Source organism: Achroia grisella, unplaced genomic scaffold (assembly GCF_030625045.1).
Source record: "Achroia grisella isolate CSIRO2021 unplaced genomic scaffold, CSIRO_AGI_Agris_v1 utg640, whole genome shotgun sequence".
Lineage (NCBI taxonomy): Eukaryota > Metazoa > Arthropoda > Insecta > Lepidoptera > Pyralidae > Achroia > Achroia grisella.
In genome coordinates this window covers 5,590,670-5,605,670 of record NW_026712977.1, presented here as the reverse complement: position 1 = coordinate 5,605,670, position 15,001 = coordinate 5,590,670, and the positions used below count along the sequence as shown (strand labels likewise).

Genomic DNA, 15,001 nt, shown 5'->3' with positions numbered 1-15,001 from the left:
TTAAAACTACGCAACGGATTTTGAAATGGTTTTTTTAATAGATAGAGTGATTCGAGAGTGATTAAAAATCCCTATTTTATATTAGCGATATTAGTACTTACATTTATATGGCAATATAACGATTTCCGGGATAGCTAGTATATATATAGGTATAAGTTCATTATTGTAATACAGATCATTAGATACATGAAGGTTGTCAACAAGAGAACAAGAAATAAATAAAAAAGCTACCAATTACCTACCCACTTAAAAAGTTTAGGAGAAAGCTTTAAATTAATATTACTACTATTCGAGCTTCAGGGATAACTTTAAATTATCCCAGAAGCTCGAATATTGTAAAGTTACTTGCGAGAAATATCTTATATATGTATACAAAATTCTCGTGTCACAATGTTAGTTACCATACTCCTCCGAAACGTCATGAACGATTTTTATGAAATTTTATATGCACATTCAGTAGATCTGAGAACGGGCTACTATCTATTTTACTACGGGTATGAAAAATAGTGATAAGGGTTGTCCACTTCCAACATTTTTGTTTATTATTCAACAATGTTTTTATAATGTAGCATTAAAAATGTGTATGCCTTTTTAGTCTAAATTTTCACCCTTCTACCATCAACCAATATTTTTTAATAGCTGTATTAGTATTTAAATTTATATGTTAAAACGTTTTCCGGTACAGCCAATGTATATATGTACACTAACTGTCCCATTATTGTAATATAGAACGTAGCATGAGGTTGCCAACAAGAAAACAAGAAATAAATGAAACGAAGCTATCAATTTCCTACCTAGTGAAACACTTTAGAAGAAAGCTTTAAATTATTAGGTATTAGTTATCCCTGACGTTAGAATGTTTTCAATCTTGTAAACTTACTTGCGAAGAAAATTTTCTTGTATATAAAATTCTCGTGTCACGATATAATATACCATACTCCTCTGAAACGGCTTGATGGACTTTTGTGAAATTTTATATGCATATTCAGTTGGTCTGAGAATCGACTACTATCTATTTTTCATATCCCTAAGTGATAAGAGATGTCCACCCATAACATTTTTTTTATTTATGAACTAACTTTTTTTTATTTGTTGTTATTCAAAAACAACATTTCCGGGACAGTTAGTAATAAATAAAATGATTAACAAAACGCAGTGTTATTTATTTTTACCATAAAAACCGACAGTATGAAAACACATGCTAGTAATTTATTGGCTATGGGCATATAAGAATAAACTTTATAATTCGGAATAAGAATATTTATCGCTAGATACCTGCTAGATTGACCCATGGCTACGAATGGCTAAGAATACAGGCGCATGCATTTGCACGATAGTAAGTTTATTCCTTCTCATGAAGGCTGATTTAACTAATACTGGTTAAACCAGCTCTATTACAAATGATCTATAACTTTAGATACCCATTTATATTAGTATAGACAAGTGCATTCGAGTGCCTCATGTAAAGCGATGAGTGAAATGAATCGATAAAACGCTCACAGATTACGAATATTGCCCTTTAGATGCATCAAACGTCAAAAAAATCATTAGTGCCGCCTGTTTTACCTCCATCCCGCTCTCAATCGTATAGCGTTGCAAGTGGTCGCTAGTGAGTTTTATAAAATATCAATGTATGTACAAATTCACCGCAGATTCCACTTTCGAGTTTTTTTTAATGGATGATAATGGAATGCTGCACCCGCCTGCGCTAACGGTTTACGTTGGCAGAATACCAGTGGAGGATGATAAGATAAACATGAGGTCAGATTTGCCCATCGTGATTAAATAACCAGGAATTCACTACGATGGTTTCCAGGGGAACCGCGTGGAGGTCTATCTACAATGGTACATTGTTAGCAATAGGGACACTAAACCCCATTACTAACAATGCCTTTCCCCCTCCACTTTCGAGTTCGTAAGTGGTGGTTACAGAGTAGTTCCATGGTTCTCCCTGGAAACTATCATGGTTAGGGAGGAAGGTGATTGTTAGTAATGTGAACTGATGACTCCATTGCTAGCAATATACCATGTCAGGTTGACCTCCACGCGGTTCCTCCTGGAAACCATTGTGATCAATTCCTAGTAAATTTGTTACGATAGGCTAACTGACCTGACCTCATGATCATTTTATCATCCTCCATTGGTGCCCCGCCAGAGTAAACCGTTAGCGCAGGCGGGTGCTCCATTCCATTATTATCCATAAAAAATAACTGGCATGGCAGTGGTGCGCAATCCGTGGGTCGCGACCCCCACAGGGCTCTCGAGAAAACATTTTCGGGTCGCCAAATTTAAAATACGTTAAAAAAATATAATAAAACTATAGTTTCATAAAATTGTGTGTTGAGTAAAAACCTCTAATAAAAGAAATAGTTTCATTTTAACTACGTTGATGGTAAAAAAACCTCTTCTGTCTACTCAAATTTAAAAAAAATGGGGTTCGCAAAGAACATAGGTTGCACCACTGTGCTAGGGGATTTTTAATAATGTGGGCTGATGACCCCATTGCTCACAATGTACCATGTCAGTTTGACCTCCATGTGATTTCCCTGGATACCATTATGATAAATTGCTGGTAAATTTATCATACTAATATGTAATAACTGAACTGACCTCATCGTTCATTTTATTATGTTCCACTGGTGCCCCGGCCAGCGTAAACCGTAAGCGCAGGCGGATGCACCATTCCATAATCATCCATTAAAGAACTGTCAGTAGGTATACTCGTGCAACTTATTCGTAGTGGTACGGATTCATTTCCGCTACCTAACTTGAAGTAAATATTTTACATTAAACTTTAGTTTACGTGTATGGGTAGTTCGTATAGCAGCATTTCTGAAATGTTCTAAGTGCTCTGTTAATTGTTTTTCATCTCCTTTCCTCGTCTTCTATAAATTCGTAACAAACTTTTAATCGAACGGTAATGTGGTAAAATAAGGAATGCACCCTGCAGTGGAGCGACTGTCCTATGTGCTGGTGCGTGGGCGCCGCCATGCGCCGCGGATGCATTGCAATGTTTTCGCGGGAACACAAACGGTGCGCAAGCGCAGCGCAGGTGCGGGTGGAGGCGGCGCGGGCACGCTATCAGTCAGTTTGCCGCGACGTGTGGAACGTAATGGACGTCAGTTCTGTTGCACGTACGATACAGAATAACACAGATGGATTGCGTGTGAACGTCCAATGTTTCCGTGCTAGGTGCGGGGGCGGTGGGACCGGTCGGCGGTCGCAGACCCGACCCGCCGACCTTACGTACCACTCACTGTACGCACCTCGGTTCTCTTGCTAAAACTGTGTGCATCACACGAATAGCAGAAGCAAATTCGCGAAACATATAAAGTGATTGTGAAGGACAATATTGAATAGATGCATCGTATTCTAGCATCAAGAAAGTGCATTCGGGACGTTTGGGAACATGTATGTATTTCCTTATTAACGGGTGCCTATAACTACATAGATTATAAATACTGCTAAATATGTGCATGTTAAAAATGAAATCGCTCTTGATTGATTGAACTAAATAAAACAACTTGATTTTTTACATATTTAATAATAAAGTGTGTGAATACATATGTATATATAATATACTTCTCTACTTATTTAAAAATGATCATTCTGTTATAATTCTTAAAATTAGGCCTATATTATGGGACCTCTTTAAATTTTCAAAACTTTACATTAAATATACAATTCGTATTCTTAAAAATAATTTGAATTTTTTATTTTGATACCTATTATAGTACTGAAATGTTTATTACTTGTATTTCAAAACTGTAATTAAACCCGTGTGCCTTTCCTACCTACATTATACTAGTTTTCAATCACAAGTAATTTACTCCTAAATTGTCAAACGCGTGGATATTCTTTTTAGGGTATACAAGCTAACTCACGCAACTTCATCTGCTCCTATATTTTCCCCGTTTTTGCTACATTTTTTTATTATTGGTTGTAGCGTAATAATCTAATAATATATCTTAGCATATATGTTAAACGGGCTAAAAAAATTTTAAAATATCGAAACATCCAAAGTTATAAACATATTTATTATAATATTAAGTAATATAATTTTAGTAGATAGCAAAATTGAGATTCTCTTTAATTATCTACCTTTAGATCATATTTCGATCAATAGATATATCATTTATAAAATTACTATAGCTCTTATGTTACATATTTGTAAAACTTTATACCTAACTAATTCTAACATTTTAAGTAAAATCATATCTCGCGGCAGTATAGAGTGAAAAATTTCTAAGCAGATTTAGGTAGGTTAGTTAGTTTAAAAACTAAATCACTAATTCCGTTTGAATAATATTAGATGTGATGTATTGGATTTTTAAAGAATGACATCATAGATACCATAGTATTATATTTTAGAAATAAAACCAAATCTTTCATACCGCTTTTTAAAAAAATATATATTTGTGACATGAGCTAAGAAGTACTTGAATGTAAGAAAAAATTGATAAAAATGGCCAAAGTATAGAAATTATACAACTAATAAAAGTACCTAATAAAAATGAACAATACCTTTTCGTTATATAGCAAATTAAAGTATGATTTTCGATATTACCTATCTACTTTCAATATATATCAATTTGTGCCGTATGTAAGTATTTATGTCGAAATATTAATTCTACTTAAGAATCTTATTATCACAATACCTAACAAAATTGATCCTTCTGAAGTACGTACTTTACATATTTCCTGAAACAAGCTTATGTTTAATAGAGGAAATTTGGAATCATATTATTAACGAAGTATGTTTATCTGCTAATTGAATATATCAAATGCGACTGTTCTTTTATATTTTTTAGAATTGCCTCCCTTAAACCAAACAGAGGCTACCCAACATTGCAATTTAGCAGTTTAACCTTTTATATACATAAGTATATAATTAAAGTATTTATAATTTGGCTTAGGTATTCAGAGCTTTTCTTCTATATTAGTTTAATTCAATTAAAACTAATTAATTCCGTCTAGCTTAATATATCCATCGATAAATTATTCAATAAATGAATACGTACAACATAAATTATTTATTTTCTGTACTTTTGATCAAATTTTAAATGTAGCCGTTGATTTCAAAGCAACGTGATTTTGTAGCTTTTATATCGCAATATAATATTAACAAATACTTGATAATAAGTGAATCTGTATATAATTTATAAACCATACTGAAATTGTCATTAATTAACGTTAGTCATCTATCTCAGAGTATATTGATTTTATATCGGCTTACTTTCTCGGCATAAAACGTTAAATAAATTTATTCGTTCTCTAATTAAACTGTACCTACAGCATTTATTTCGGATTTGATTAATTTAGCCATAGATTGTCCAGTAGTGTTATTTTATACCCTTTTATAATACAAGCACTCATCTTTAGTTGAGCATTCATTTTGAATATACTTGATATTTACAAACAAATTAGTCGTGATGTGCCGAGTAGTGTAATTATGTACCTATGTATAATAAGCTTCATCATGAATTCATCACGATCCTGGTACACAAGGCTAACATTAAACGTCGTAAACTTTTCCACGTTTTTCACTGAATTTCAACGACGTCAATTGATAAATATGAGTTTTCAATTCATGTCAAATAACCTAATATTAATTGGTACCAAATATGTATCCTTTTAGTCTTCTGAACAACTGTTGTATTTTGAATTCTTGTACGTATAAAACCATATATTTCTGTTTTCCGAGAAGGTCAGGTATCAGATGCTTCTTAGGTATCACATATGTCAGGATTGAATAATTTTACTATCCTATTATTAATATTATAGCGAAAGTTTGTGAGTATGGATGAATGTTTGTTACTCTTTCACACAAAATCTACTGAATGGATTTTAATGAAACTTTACAGAATTATAGCTTATTCAACATAACAACACATAAGCTATGGTTTAAAAAGAAATGTGTAAATTGGGCGCAATATAATGATAAATGTCAAGTAAGTGTGGTGGAGACAAAGTTGCGCGGGTCAACTAGTAATATATAAAGCAGTTTCCTTTCAACCACGGCTTAAACGTACAGGGAAGGTTCCATTCTTTATGACTTCATCAATTGTATGCAGTTATTGCATTCATAATTTCTTGAAATTCTGCTGGTAGATAATAGGTTTTGCGTGATATAATTTTTTCAGCCGTTCGCCATGAATTTCAGTTCAGTTAATAAATTGTAAATAATGATTGACCATTGACATCACGCAATCATCAATAACCCCATTAGGAACATGCATGTGTTTTCTAATGACTGAATAAAACCTTATTAAAACTTCATTAACTAGTTTTTATTACATATTTAAAAAAAATCGATCTAACAGTGTATATTTTAATTTTATATTACGTAACTTGTTAGTTAAGTAATAATATAATATAAATTTTAGGAAAATGAAATTAATGTCGATACTACATTTACATATTTAATTCGTTAATACTTCAAAATCTACTTCTTATTTGTTCACAAAATAGTGAATAGGACCCTGTGAAAGGCCCTATTCAATGGTCTGTATAATATAATATAAAAAAGGTAATAAAAACTTTTATAGTCAAGAGTAAATAGTGATGCCTCCCTAACATTCAGACAATTCCAGTAGCCTTTTCTTACGAGACCGGTTTCACGAACCCTTTGCTTTAGCTACGCCTCTTCCTTACCTACTGTGTATACAGTACCATGAAAAAAAAACATCGAAACGAGTACTTCGAATAATCCTTAGTCTCAAAACCTTAGGGGATCCCTTTGTATCGCAGCAAAGCAACACGATTGGTTCAAAATTTCAATCGTCTTGCCAATGAGAGCTGAGGGATAAGATTCGCCCACCATGCCTAAGGGACAGATGCGCCAAAGGTGCAATATATTATCTATATTTGCTCATGTCTTGCCATTTCGCTAGAGAATTAATACGCAAAAAAAATATCACCTGCCCCAAAACTTGCAGATGGGCGGTCATCTACGATAATGGGTCGATCAAACTTTAAAATATATATCAAAATGCTTTTTAAAGCAATACTGTACTTCTCTTTATGTACATGTACTTATATTGAATTCATTGTACTATTTAATATTATTTTGTAATATTTTACTCTCGTAATTTGAGCTATTAAGAGATATTTTAAAAGCTTTATATTTACGGAAATTAATTGTGTTTCCAGGCTGGAGTGCGCTGGGCGCCAAGGAGGAGGGCGAGAGCAGCGGGTGTGTCGATAGCATGGCGGAGGTGTCGGTCCCTCGTAGCCCACGGCACCTCCACAAGCGGCGACGCCTCACTAGCCTGCTAGACAAACTTGCTGTTCAAATGCGCAATAACAACCACTATCCGCCTCCCCGCTGGCTAATGCTGGACCAGTCGTGGCACGTGCCGGCTAAAGCGCCAGAGGACGTTCCTCTGGACCTCTCCATCAAGTCAGAACCTCCACCACCATTACCAAAGAGAGAGCCGACATATTCCTGCAATGCTTGCGGCCAGACTTTCACAGTTCACGACCGGCTCGCCAAACACGTCGCATCACGGCATCGAAACAGAACTCCAGAAGCTGCTAGAGCATATGAATGTGAAATTTGCGGTAGGCGATTTGCTCGGTCGGACATGCTGACGCGGCACGCTCGCCTACATAGCGGCGTGAAGCCCTACGCTTGCTCGGCTTGCGGTCAAGTGTTCTCGCGCTCTGACCATCTGGCAACACATCAACGGACCCATACAGGCGAGAAGCCTTACCGTTGCCCGTCATGTCCTTATGCTGCGTGTCGGCGAGACATGATCACTCGCCACATGAGGACTCACACACGGCGGCCGCAGCCAACTACGATCACGTGCCATCAAGCAGAAGAGCCAAAAGTTTTTTCAAGTTGTTAAGTGCGTTCTTTGACTATTCGTTAAACTAAGGTTCGTTTAATTTATTTTTCACTAACTTATCCATTTCAAAAGTGGAGACTGATTTTTCATTCCAAAGTTATGTAAAATTATCAGTGTTTATTATTAACTTTAAATATTGTAATCTTAGAATCTACCGCGGATGGAGTGTTCGCACGCGGGAGATTGGCACGCTCATGTACTCACGCAACTGCGAGCCTCTCAGCTCAGGTAGTGATTGGTTTCTTAGGTGAGGGTGGACATATCACATTGCACATTTGCATTTCACCTGAATCAGATATTTGAAATTTCCTATTGGCGCAGCGAACTGTTTTTCTGCTAAGCGCAATGCGATGTGTCAACTTCCTAAACGTTGTTGTATTTTTTTTGTTTTCTTCATTATAGATGGTGGTGTGTTATACTTATAATTATGCTTATCTAGTACCTAATATAGAGTTGTCTTTTTAACTTGTTATAGTGCACAACTGTTATGTGCCATTTTTTTACGTTATTTGTAATTTGACATGCTGCTTATAATATCTGTACCTAAGCACACCCACCCATTGGGCAAGTCGGCTTACTAGCATTTCATACTTTAAGAAGACTTCCCAAACCTCCACATAGAATTAGTTTGTAGTTTTTGTTAATTACCTTGTTTTCATTTATAAGCATATTTCAGAAAAGTTTGTTTTTGATTAGAATAAGCTGAAGACCTATTTGGAGTCTTGAGAAAAGATTAAGTAAACAGTTAGTTATTGTTTAAATAAAAGCGGAACTGTGTATTGATTCTGATTAGACTTTAAATTATGTATGTACTTAGTATTCATTAGTATATTTGTTAACAATTAATTACTAACTTAATGATGTAATTGATATTGGCTTACTTATTAGGGGAAGCAATTTACCTTCTTAAAGGATTCTCTTTTTATTTAACTATTATGTTTAATCATTCAATGATTCATCTTCTGATTATATATTAAGTTGGTAAAAGTCTTCAAAAGAATTTTTACTTTATATACTTAGTTGTTACTTACCTTTGGTAAAGTCTGAAATCTAACAATAGTGTATTTCTATTTCATAAGTACCTACGTATAATTGTGCCAAAATACTCTAAGTATTTATTAAAGTAAAATTAGACTTTAGTCTTAGCTGATAAGGAAGAAAATTTGTAAAAGATTGGCACTCTTATAGTTTGTAATAATAATCAACACTAATATATCCTTTCGTACTTAGTACCTGTATTGATTTGAATATTGTATTAATGTAAACGTAATACATCGTATGTAATTGTACTCACATATATTTTATACTGTGTTTGGAACAGGTTGTGAAATATTAGAGAGATATGGAATGATATAGTATTGAAAGATCAATTCTGTATAGGAATGGTGACAGTAACAATAGAGCAAGGAAAAAAAGTTATGATAATAATACAAAATTACTTACCTTTATTAACTTTTTTATTATTCTGCCAAGTAGTGTTAAGCTACCTTAGGGTAGTAACTATACTACTAAATTTGCGCTTGTTATGAGATATTTTAAGTAATAATATGAGTGGCGTATAGAAGTGACGTCATGATACTTGGTCTTATACTTAAATGAGCACACTTCCACAAGGTCTTACATGAAATTTAAATTTCACATTCAAATTAAATTAAAAAGTAGCAAAGTTTTACAAGTATTTAACAAGAATACATATTTTTGTTGAATTCTCGTGAAATTTAAGTGTATTAATTCTAGTGTAATAATATGTATTAAAATGTTATTCATCATGTGTATATATTGGTGGTATTTAATTAATTTTGAGTTGATATACATATGTCAATCTTTCTCTGGAGTTTGCTCACGTTATATTTTGTATATAATCTGATTTATTATATCCAAATATAGTTTCAACTGCTCTATATAATTATATCTTCTTTTGACATGTCGATTAAACAAATATGATGTGTAAACTTGTCTCTAAAATTTGTAAATTTGAAAGATAGCTAAGTAAGTTTTCTAAATAAATAAGATCTACTGTGTATACCTAAACATTTAAGAATCCCTGATACAAGGGCTTAGATAAGATGCCGCCATGATCGGTAAACCGACATTAATACGTAACTAATAGTATTGTTAGTTAATTTATTTATATTGCTGGGAGGAAATATAGGTAAATTACAACCGAAATTCAATTACCTATTTTTTTTTTAATTTGTTTGAGTGACATTACTATATAGCATGTTACATAGAAACATTTAGGTATTACGTACAGTATTTTTTTAATAGAATTACAGTATGTCTTATCAATTATGTCTACATTGATAGTTACTGAGCCGATACTAACCTGAACAAAAGTTTTTTTAAGAGGCATGTATTAAATACTATAATTATATCTGAATGATCCATAGTCATTATTATATTATGTCAGGTAGAGTACCGCTTTAACCATTTCCTCTTTGTATTATTAAGAAATTCCCTTGCTAAATCTTATTATTCTAGCTAGGGGAGCATGTATGATCTGTAGTAACATTCCTATTCTTTAATAAAAAATAAATATGGTGTTTTGAAGTAGATTGTTATGGTAGTATAAGATATAAGTAAATAACCTTAAGGTTTTAAATTATTATTACATATTACTACTGAGAAATCAATAAATTAAAGGAAAATCTGCGATCGGCACGTTATGAGATGTAGCCATTTTGGAATCTTCTACCTTATGAGGGTAAAACTTATTGTCACATAAGTAATTTATTAATAATTCTAATTATATACTCATTGACTTATTGGATTGTCTACATCTTACATTTATAGGTAACATTGAATGTTCTTAACTCATAAGGACTAGTTTATAATCATATCGTACTTACTTTCTATGTGTAACTATTTCTTATTTAAGGTGTAACGAATGAATTACGTATTACGTATTCAATACGTTAGCATTACAGTAGTAGTATACTGTTTATATTAATATATGTGATTATAATTGTAGTAGAATACGATACGAAGACTAAAATCTCTTATATGTGTATTCATTTTGTAAAATTAGGTGTTATTTTACGGAATTCCATTTCAATACGCAATATATTTATATTATTTTATTTAATTCCGCTATCATTAGCATGTTTGATACAACAAATATTCAGTGTGAAAACCTGACCACTTTTACTGGGCGTAAGTGATCCTAGCTTCTCTATTGGTAATTAAATTCCGACAGCCATTGAGTCTACATCTATATTTTAACACCTGTTTCGTGGTCGAACACTCAACACTAAGCTACATCCAATTCAACTAAATGGTTGATGATGCCTTGTTTAGAGGCGAAACACGACGCAATATGGGTCAAAACTCAATAACGCTCGGAATTTGATCACCAATAGAGAAAATCATAACCCTTCAGTAGTGGTATTTAGCGTTTCCACACTAAATATTTATGGTCCCACACATGATTATGGTAGTAGAATTAAACAAAATAATATAAATCTATTAAGTAACTCTCATATTGTGTTAATTATATTTATATTGTATTGGTGCCATCTTGAATCTGTATATTAAAGTATAATTTGTATATTAAAATTGAGGACACGATTATGCAATTAGATCTTCTTTATGAAGTTCTAGTTATAGTACTTTATTTTAAAGAAAATTATCTTCCAATATTATAAAAATGTAAATTAAATATTTCTTATTAAGCAATTTGTTGCAGTATATCAGAAAAGATAGATTTTCAAAGTCTTCAATTTCGGAATAGGCAAGTTTATTAGACAGATGGTGCTAATAAATAATTCTATTAGAAATCAGATTAATATCTACATATTGCAAGTACTCTTATTACATTGCCAATGCGTTGTTCTATTCTAATCTATTTTTCACGTTAACGATGGTGTTCCAAGTTAATCCATATTTTGTTATCTATACTCCTCCAATTTTATATATATAAATACTTAATAATTTTATTTAGGTATGCTTAAATTGTATACATGTATAAAAAATACTATACAAGTGTACAATTATGGTCATTGTTAGTTGTATTTTTACCTTTATCTCGCAATTTGCGATTGTATTCGATTTACAAAATGTTTTATGTCCCTTAAAGTGGATAAATTAGTTTTTTTGTACTGTGATACATAATGTTTTTGTTATTTCTACGTCTGCTGTGTTTCGACAATAATTGCTTTGCATTGTCTCTTTAATTTGAATAAACATATTGAGAATGTCATTGGTTTGTTTTATTTTTAGAGCTTCTTTACCTAGTCACACGAATATAGATCGTAAAATCCACAACATATATTGATTTTTAATTTGTGTAACATTTTAGATTACTGTGTTTGAATTAAACAACATAAAAATATATAACTTTTACGTTATTAAACTAAAAACCAACTATTTTATTTCCTTCAAACAGCTGTATGCGTATATTTTATGAAATATGATACCATACGAGGACATTTATTGTTTATAAGAGGCAGTCACTTTTTGTCTTATTGTCTTTTATCTAAATGACAACTTAATTTTTTATTTTGATACAACAACCCTATATTTCTTTATACCAATAATTTATTAGTTTTGTGTTAATGTGCTTTAAATATAAACCCATATATAATTTCTGATTAAGTAATAAAAATTCATCTTAATTTTCGATAGTGCCACAGCAGTATGTTAGAATCGGGGAAAGCTGGCAACATAGGATTTGTCAAATATGTCTCGGAGATAAAAAAAAACAGACTATAGTTAACGAGATGGCAGTAAGCTTGCCTATCCTCCTGTCTCCTAGAATCCCGTGGTAAACACAGAATAAAAATAGGTACAAAACAAAAATAAAATATATAAATATATATATATATATATAAATATACCTATGTCAAATGTTCTAATTACTACGACGTCATCAACTTATAATACCTCTGACCATCACGAGCTGGTATATATTTTGCATGTTCAGTATTAATAAACCCTAAACCCTCGCCTAGGCCATTGAAACCACCAATAAAAAATATAATGTGTGAAAGTGCTTTGGCTTACATGTATAAGGTATTTGACATACAGAAGGACAATCTACTTTTTATAGTTAATCAACAGGTCCTGACACATTCGGTCAGCGAACGAAACTGCAAGTAAAAATTTGAATTGTAACTGTCGTTTATAGACACAGTATAAGTAAAAACAGCTTGTATAACTTTCTAGTCAAGATTAATATATAATATATAAGCAAGCTTTAACCAAATGATAGTAATTGAATAATTAAATTTGTTTAGTTAACAATTACTTTTATAAAACAACTAGTAGTTAGCAAGTTATAGCATTTTTAATTGTTTAGGCTAATTATTTTACAAATAAGACCCATAGGTACGTATTATACGTGACGTACCTCGGTGGTCTAGTGGTTTAGCGCACCACTTTACTTACGATGATAGCCGCTTCGATTCTTCGCACGGTACCAACATTTGTATTCATAAGTATAATTGTTTGTATCGGTGTGGGTGTCCTCTATGTATATTATGTATGTATTTACAAAATAAAATCTATGTGTTTAGTTTAGTATTAGTTGTCTAGAACCCATAACACAAGCTCTGCTTAGTTTGGAACTAGATGGCGCTGGGTGATTGTGCAGGGATATTATTATTACTTATTACAAATACTTGCATTAGCTTTTTGCTATGCTTCACTGCAAAGAGCTTATTAGAATCCTTGAAGTAAAAGCATTTAACTAAATTCGAAAGTAATCTACTTTTGACGAATGAACTAAATAAAATAATAACTCCAATACAGAAAAAATATTTAATCACATAACCCAAAAAAACCAAAGAAAAAAATTCCATCGTTCGAGCTTGAAAAACGACGACTTTTTTATATAATTGGAATTAAAATTACGTTCACTCTTTATAGCATTTGTTTGTTCGAACAAGATGTTAATTATAGAAAGGTAAGAAAAAAGTAATAAGTGTGAGTAAAAAGGATAGTATCGGCGACAACTACTATGGTGGCAAACAATACGGCCCATCTGATGATAAATGGTTACAATAGATAATGCCGTGCTATGGACGCCTGAAACACCACGTGTGTTACGTGCGCTTGTAGATCCTTAAGAAACCTTAATATACCCTTCTTGAAAAATTTCACGCTGTAGTCTCGTGAGAAAACGTCGGCAGATAGTTTATTCCACAAACTAAGTGTAGGTACGCGGGAACAAGCTCTTTTGAAAGTGCACTGTCCGAACCACTTAAGTTTCTTAGTTTGCTTTAGATTTTAATACAAACTTTCAACTGCTGTTTTACTTTATCCCCTTAAGGGTTAAATTGTTACAAACTTTTATTTATTTATATACAATCAACAGCCTTACGCCAGCTAGACTATTAAGCCTCATTAAAAATAAGGTTTAATCGTCTAGCTTTTTATTGATGATACTTACAACCTTTTATTTCCCCTTTCAGCCCCTTACAACCATTTTTTCGCATTAAAAAGTACGCTATGTTCTTTCACAAGGTCTAGACTGTTTCTGTACCTTTAATTTAATTAGGTTCAGTAGTTTTGGCGTGAAAGCGCGGCAGATAGACGAGTTACTATCGCATTTATAATGTAATATAGGTAAGTAAGGAAATATGTATGTAAAGAAAATATTAAGTAAGGATTCTATAAGCCTGTTTGTACTTGATTGAACATATCGTTAATTACAGTAAAAACAACCTCCATCTAACTAGAAAATAGGTAAGTACTTAAGTCAAATTAATAATTTATTAATTATATATACTGTTTTTAAATGGGTCTAAATCTACATCGTAATACTGGCAAAAGCGTGCTTTTCAGTTGATAATAAATATTTTTCCCTTTGTTCGCTTGCCTAGTCTTGTACAGACAGTTTAATTTTTTTTATTACCTAATGCCCTCCTGTCTTTTAGTCAAACCTAAAACCTCGGAACCTTTATCATAACTATGTCCAAAATATTATTTTTACTATATTTACATAATAACACGAGTAACTTACAACATAAGTTACTACAACAACAAAAGAACAAGATTCTTGTAGGTTGTGTTTTTACTTATTTCTTTTGTTAGGCACAATATTAAATTTAAATTCGCTGAAATATAAATTGTTTTTAATACATGGCCAATAAGTTCTTGACATACCTACTTACTAAACTATATATACTATACTATAAAGATCAAATAGT

At 32.3% G+C, this 15,001-nt stretch overlaps 1 protein-coding gene across 2 annotated transcripts; it reads left to right on the top strand.

Moving 5' to 3' along the window:
• Positions 1-3,107: 3,107 nt before the first annotated feature.
• LOC131849215 (zinc finger and SCAN domain-containing protein 22-like) lies at positions 3,108-10,498 on the top strand. Of its 2 annotated transcripts, XM_059199234.1 has the most exons (3): positions 3,108-3,411; positions 7,153-7,883; positions 8,002-10,498. In XM_059199234.1, the coding sequence occupies exon 2, from the start codon at positions 7,209-7,211 to the stop codon at positions 7,851-7,853; it is 645 nt and encodes a 214-aa protein (XP_059055217.1). In that variant the 5' UTR covers positions 3,108-3,411; positions 7,153-7,208; the 3' UTR covers positions 7,854-7,883; positions 8,002-10,498. The 2 variants fall into 2 exon arrangements, with proteins under 2 accessions (XP_059055217.1, XP_059055216.1); XM_059199233.1 differs by having other exon boundaries at positions 7,153-10,498.
• Positions 10,499-15,001: the final 4,503 nt, after the last annotated feature.

Coding starts and splice junctions, on each gene's coding strand:
- LOC131849215 (XM_059199234.1), top strand. CDS start 7,209: ATGGCGGAGGTGTCGGTCCCTCGTAGCCCACGGCACCTCCACAAGCGG.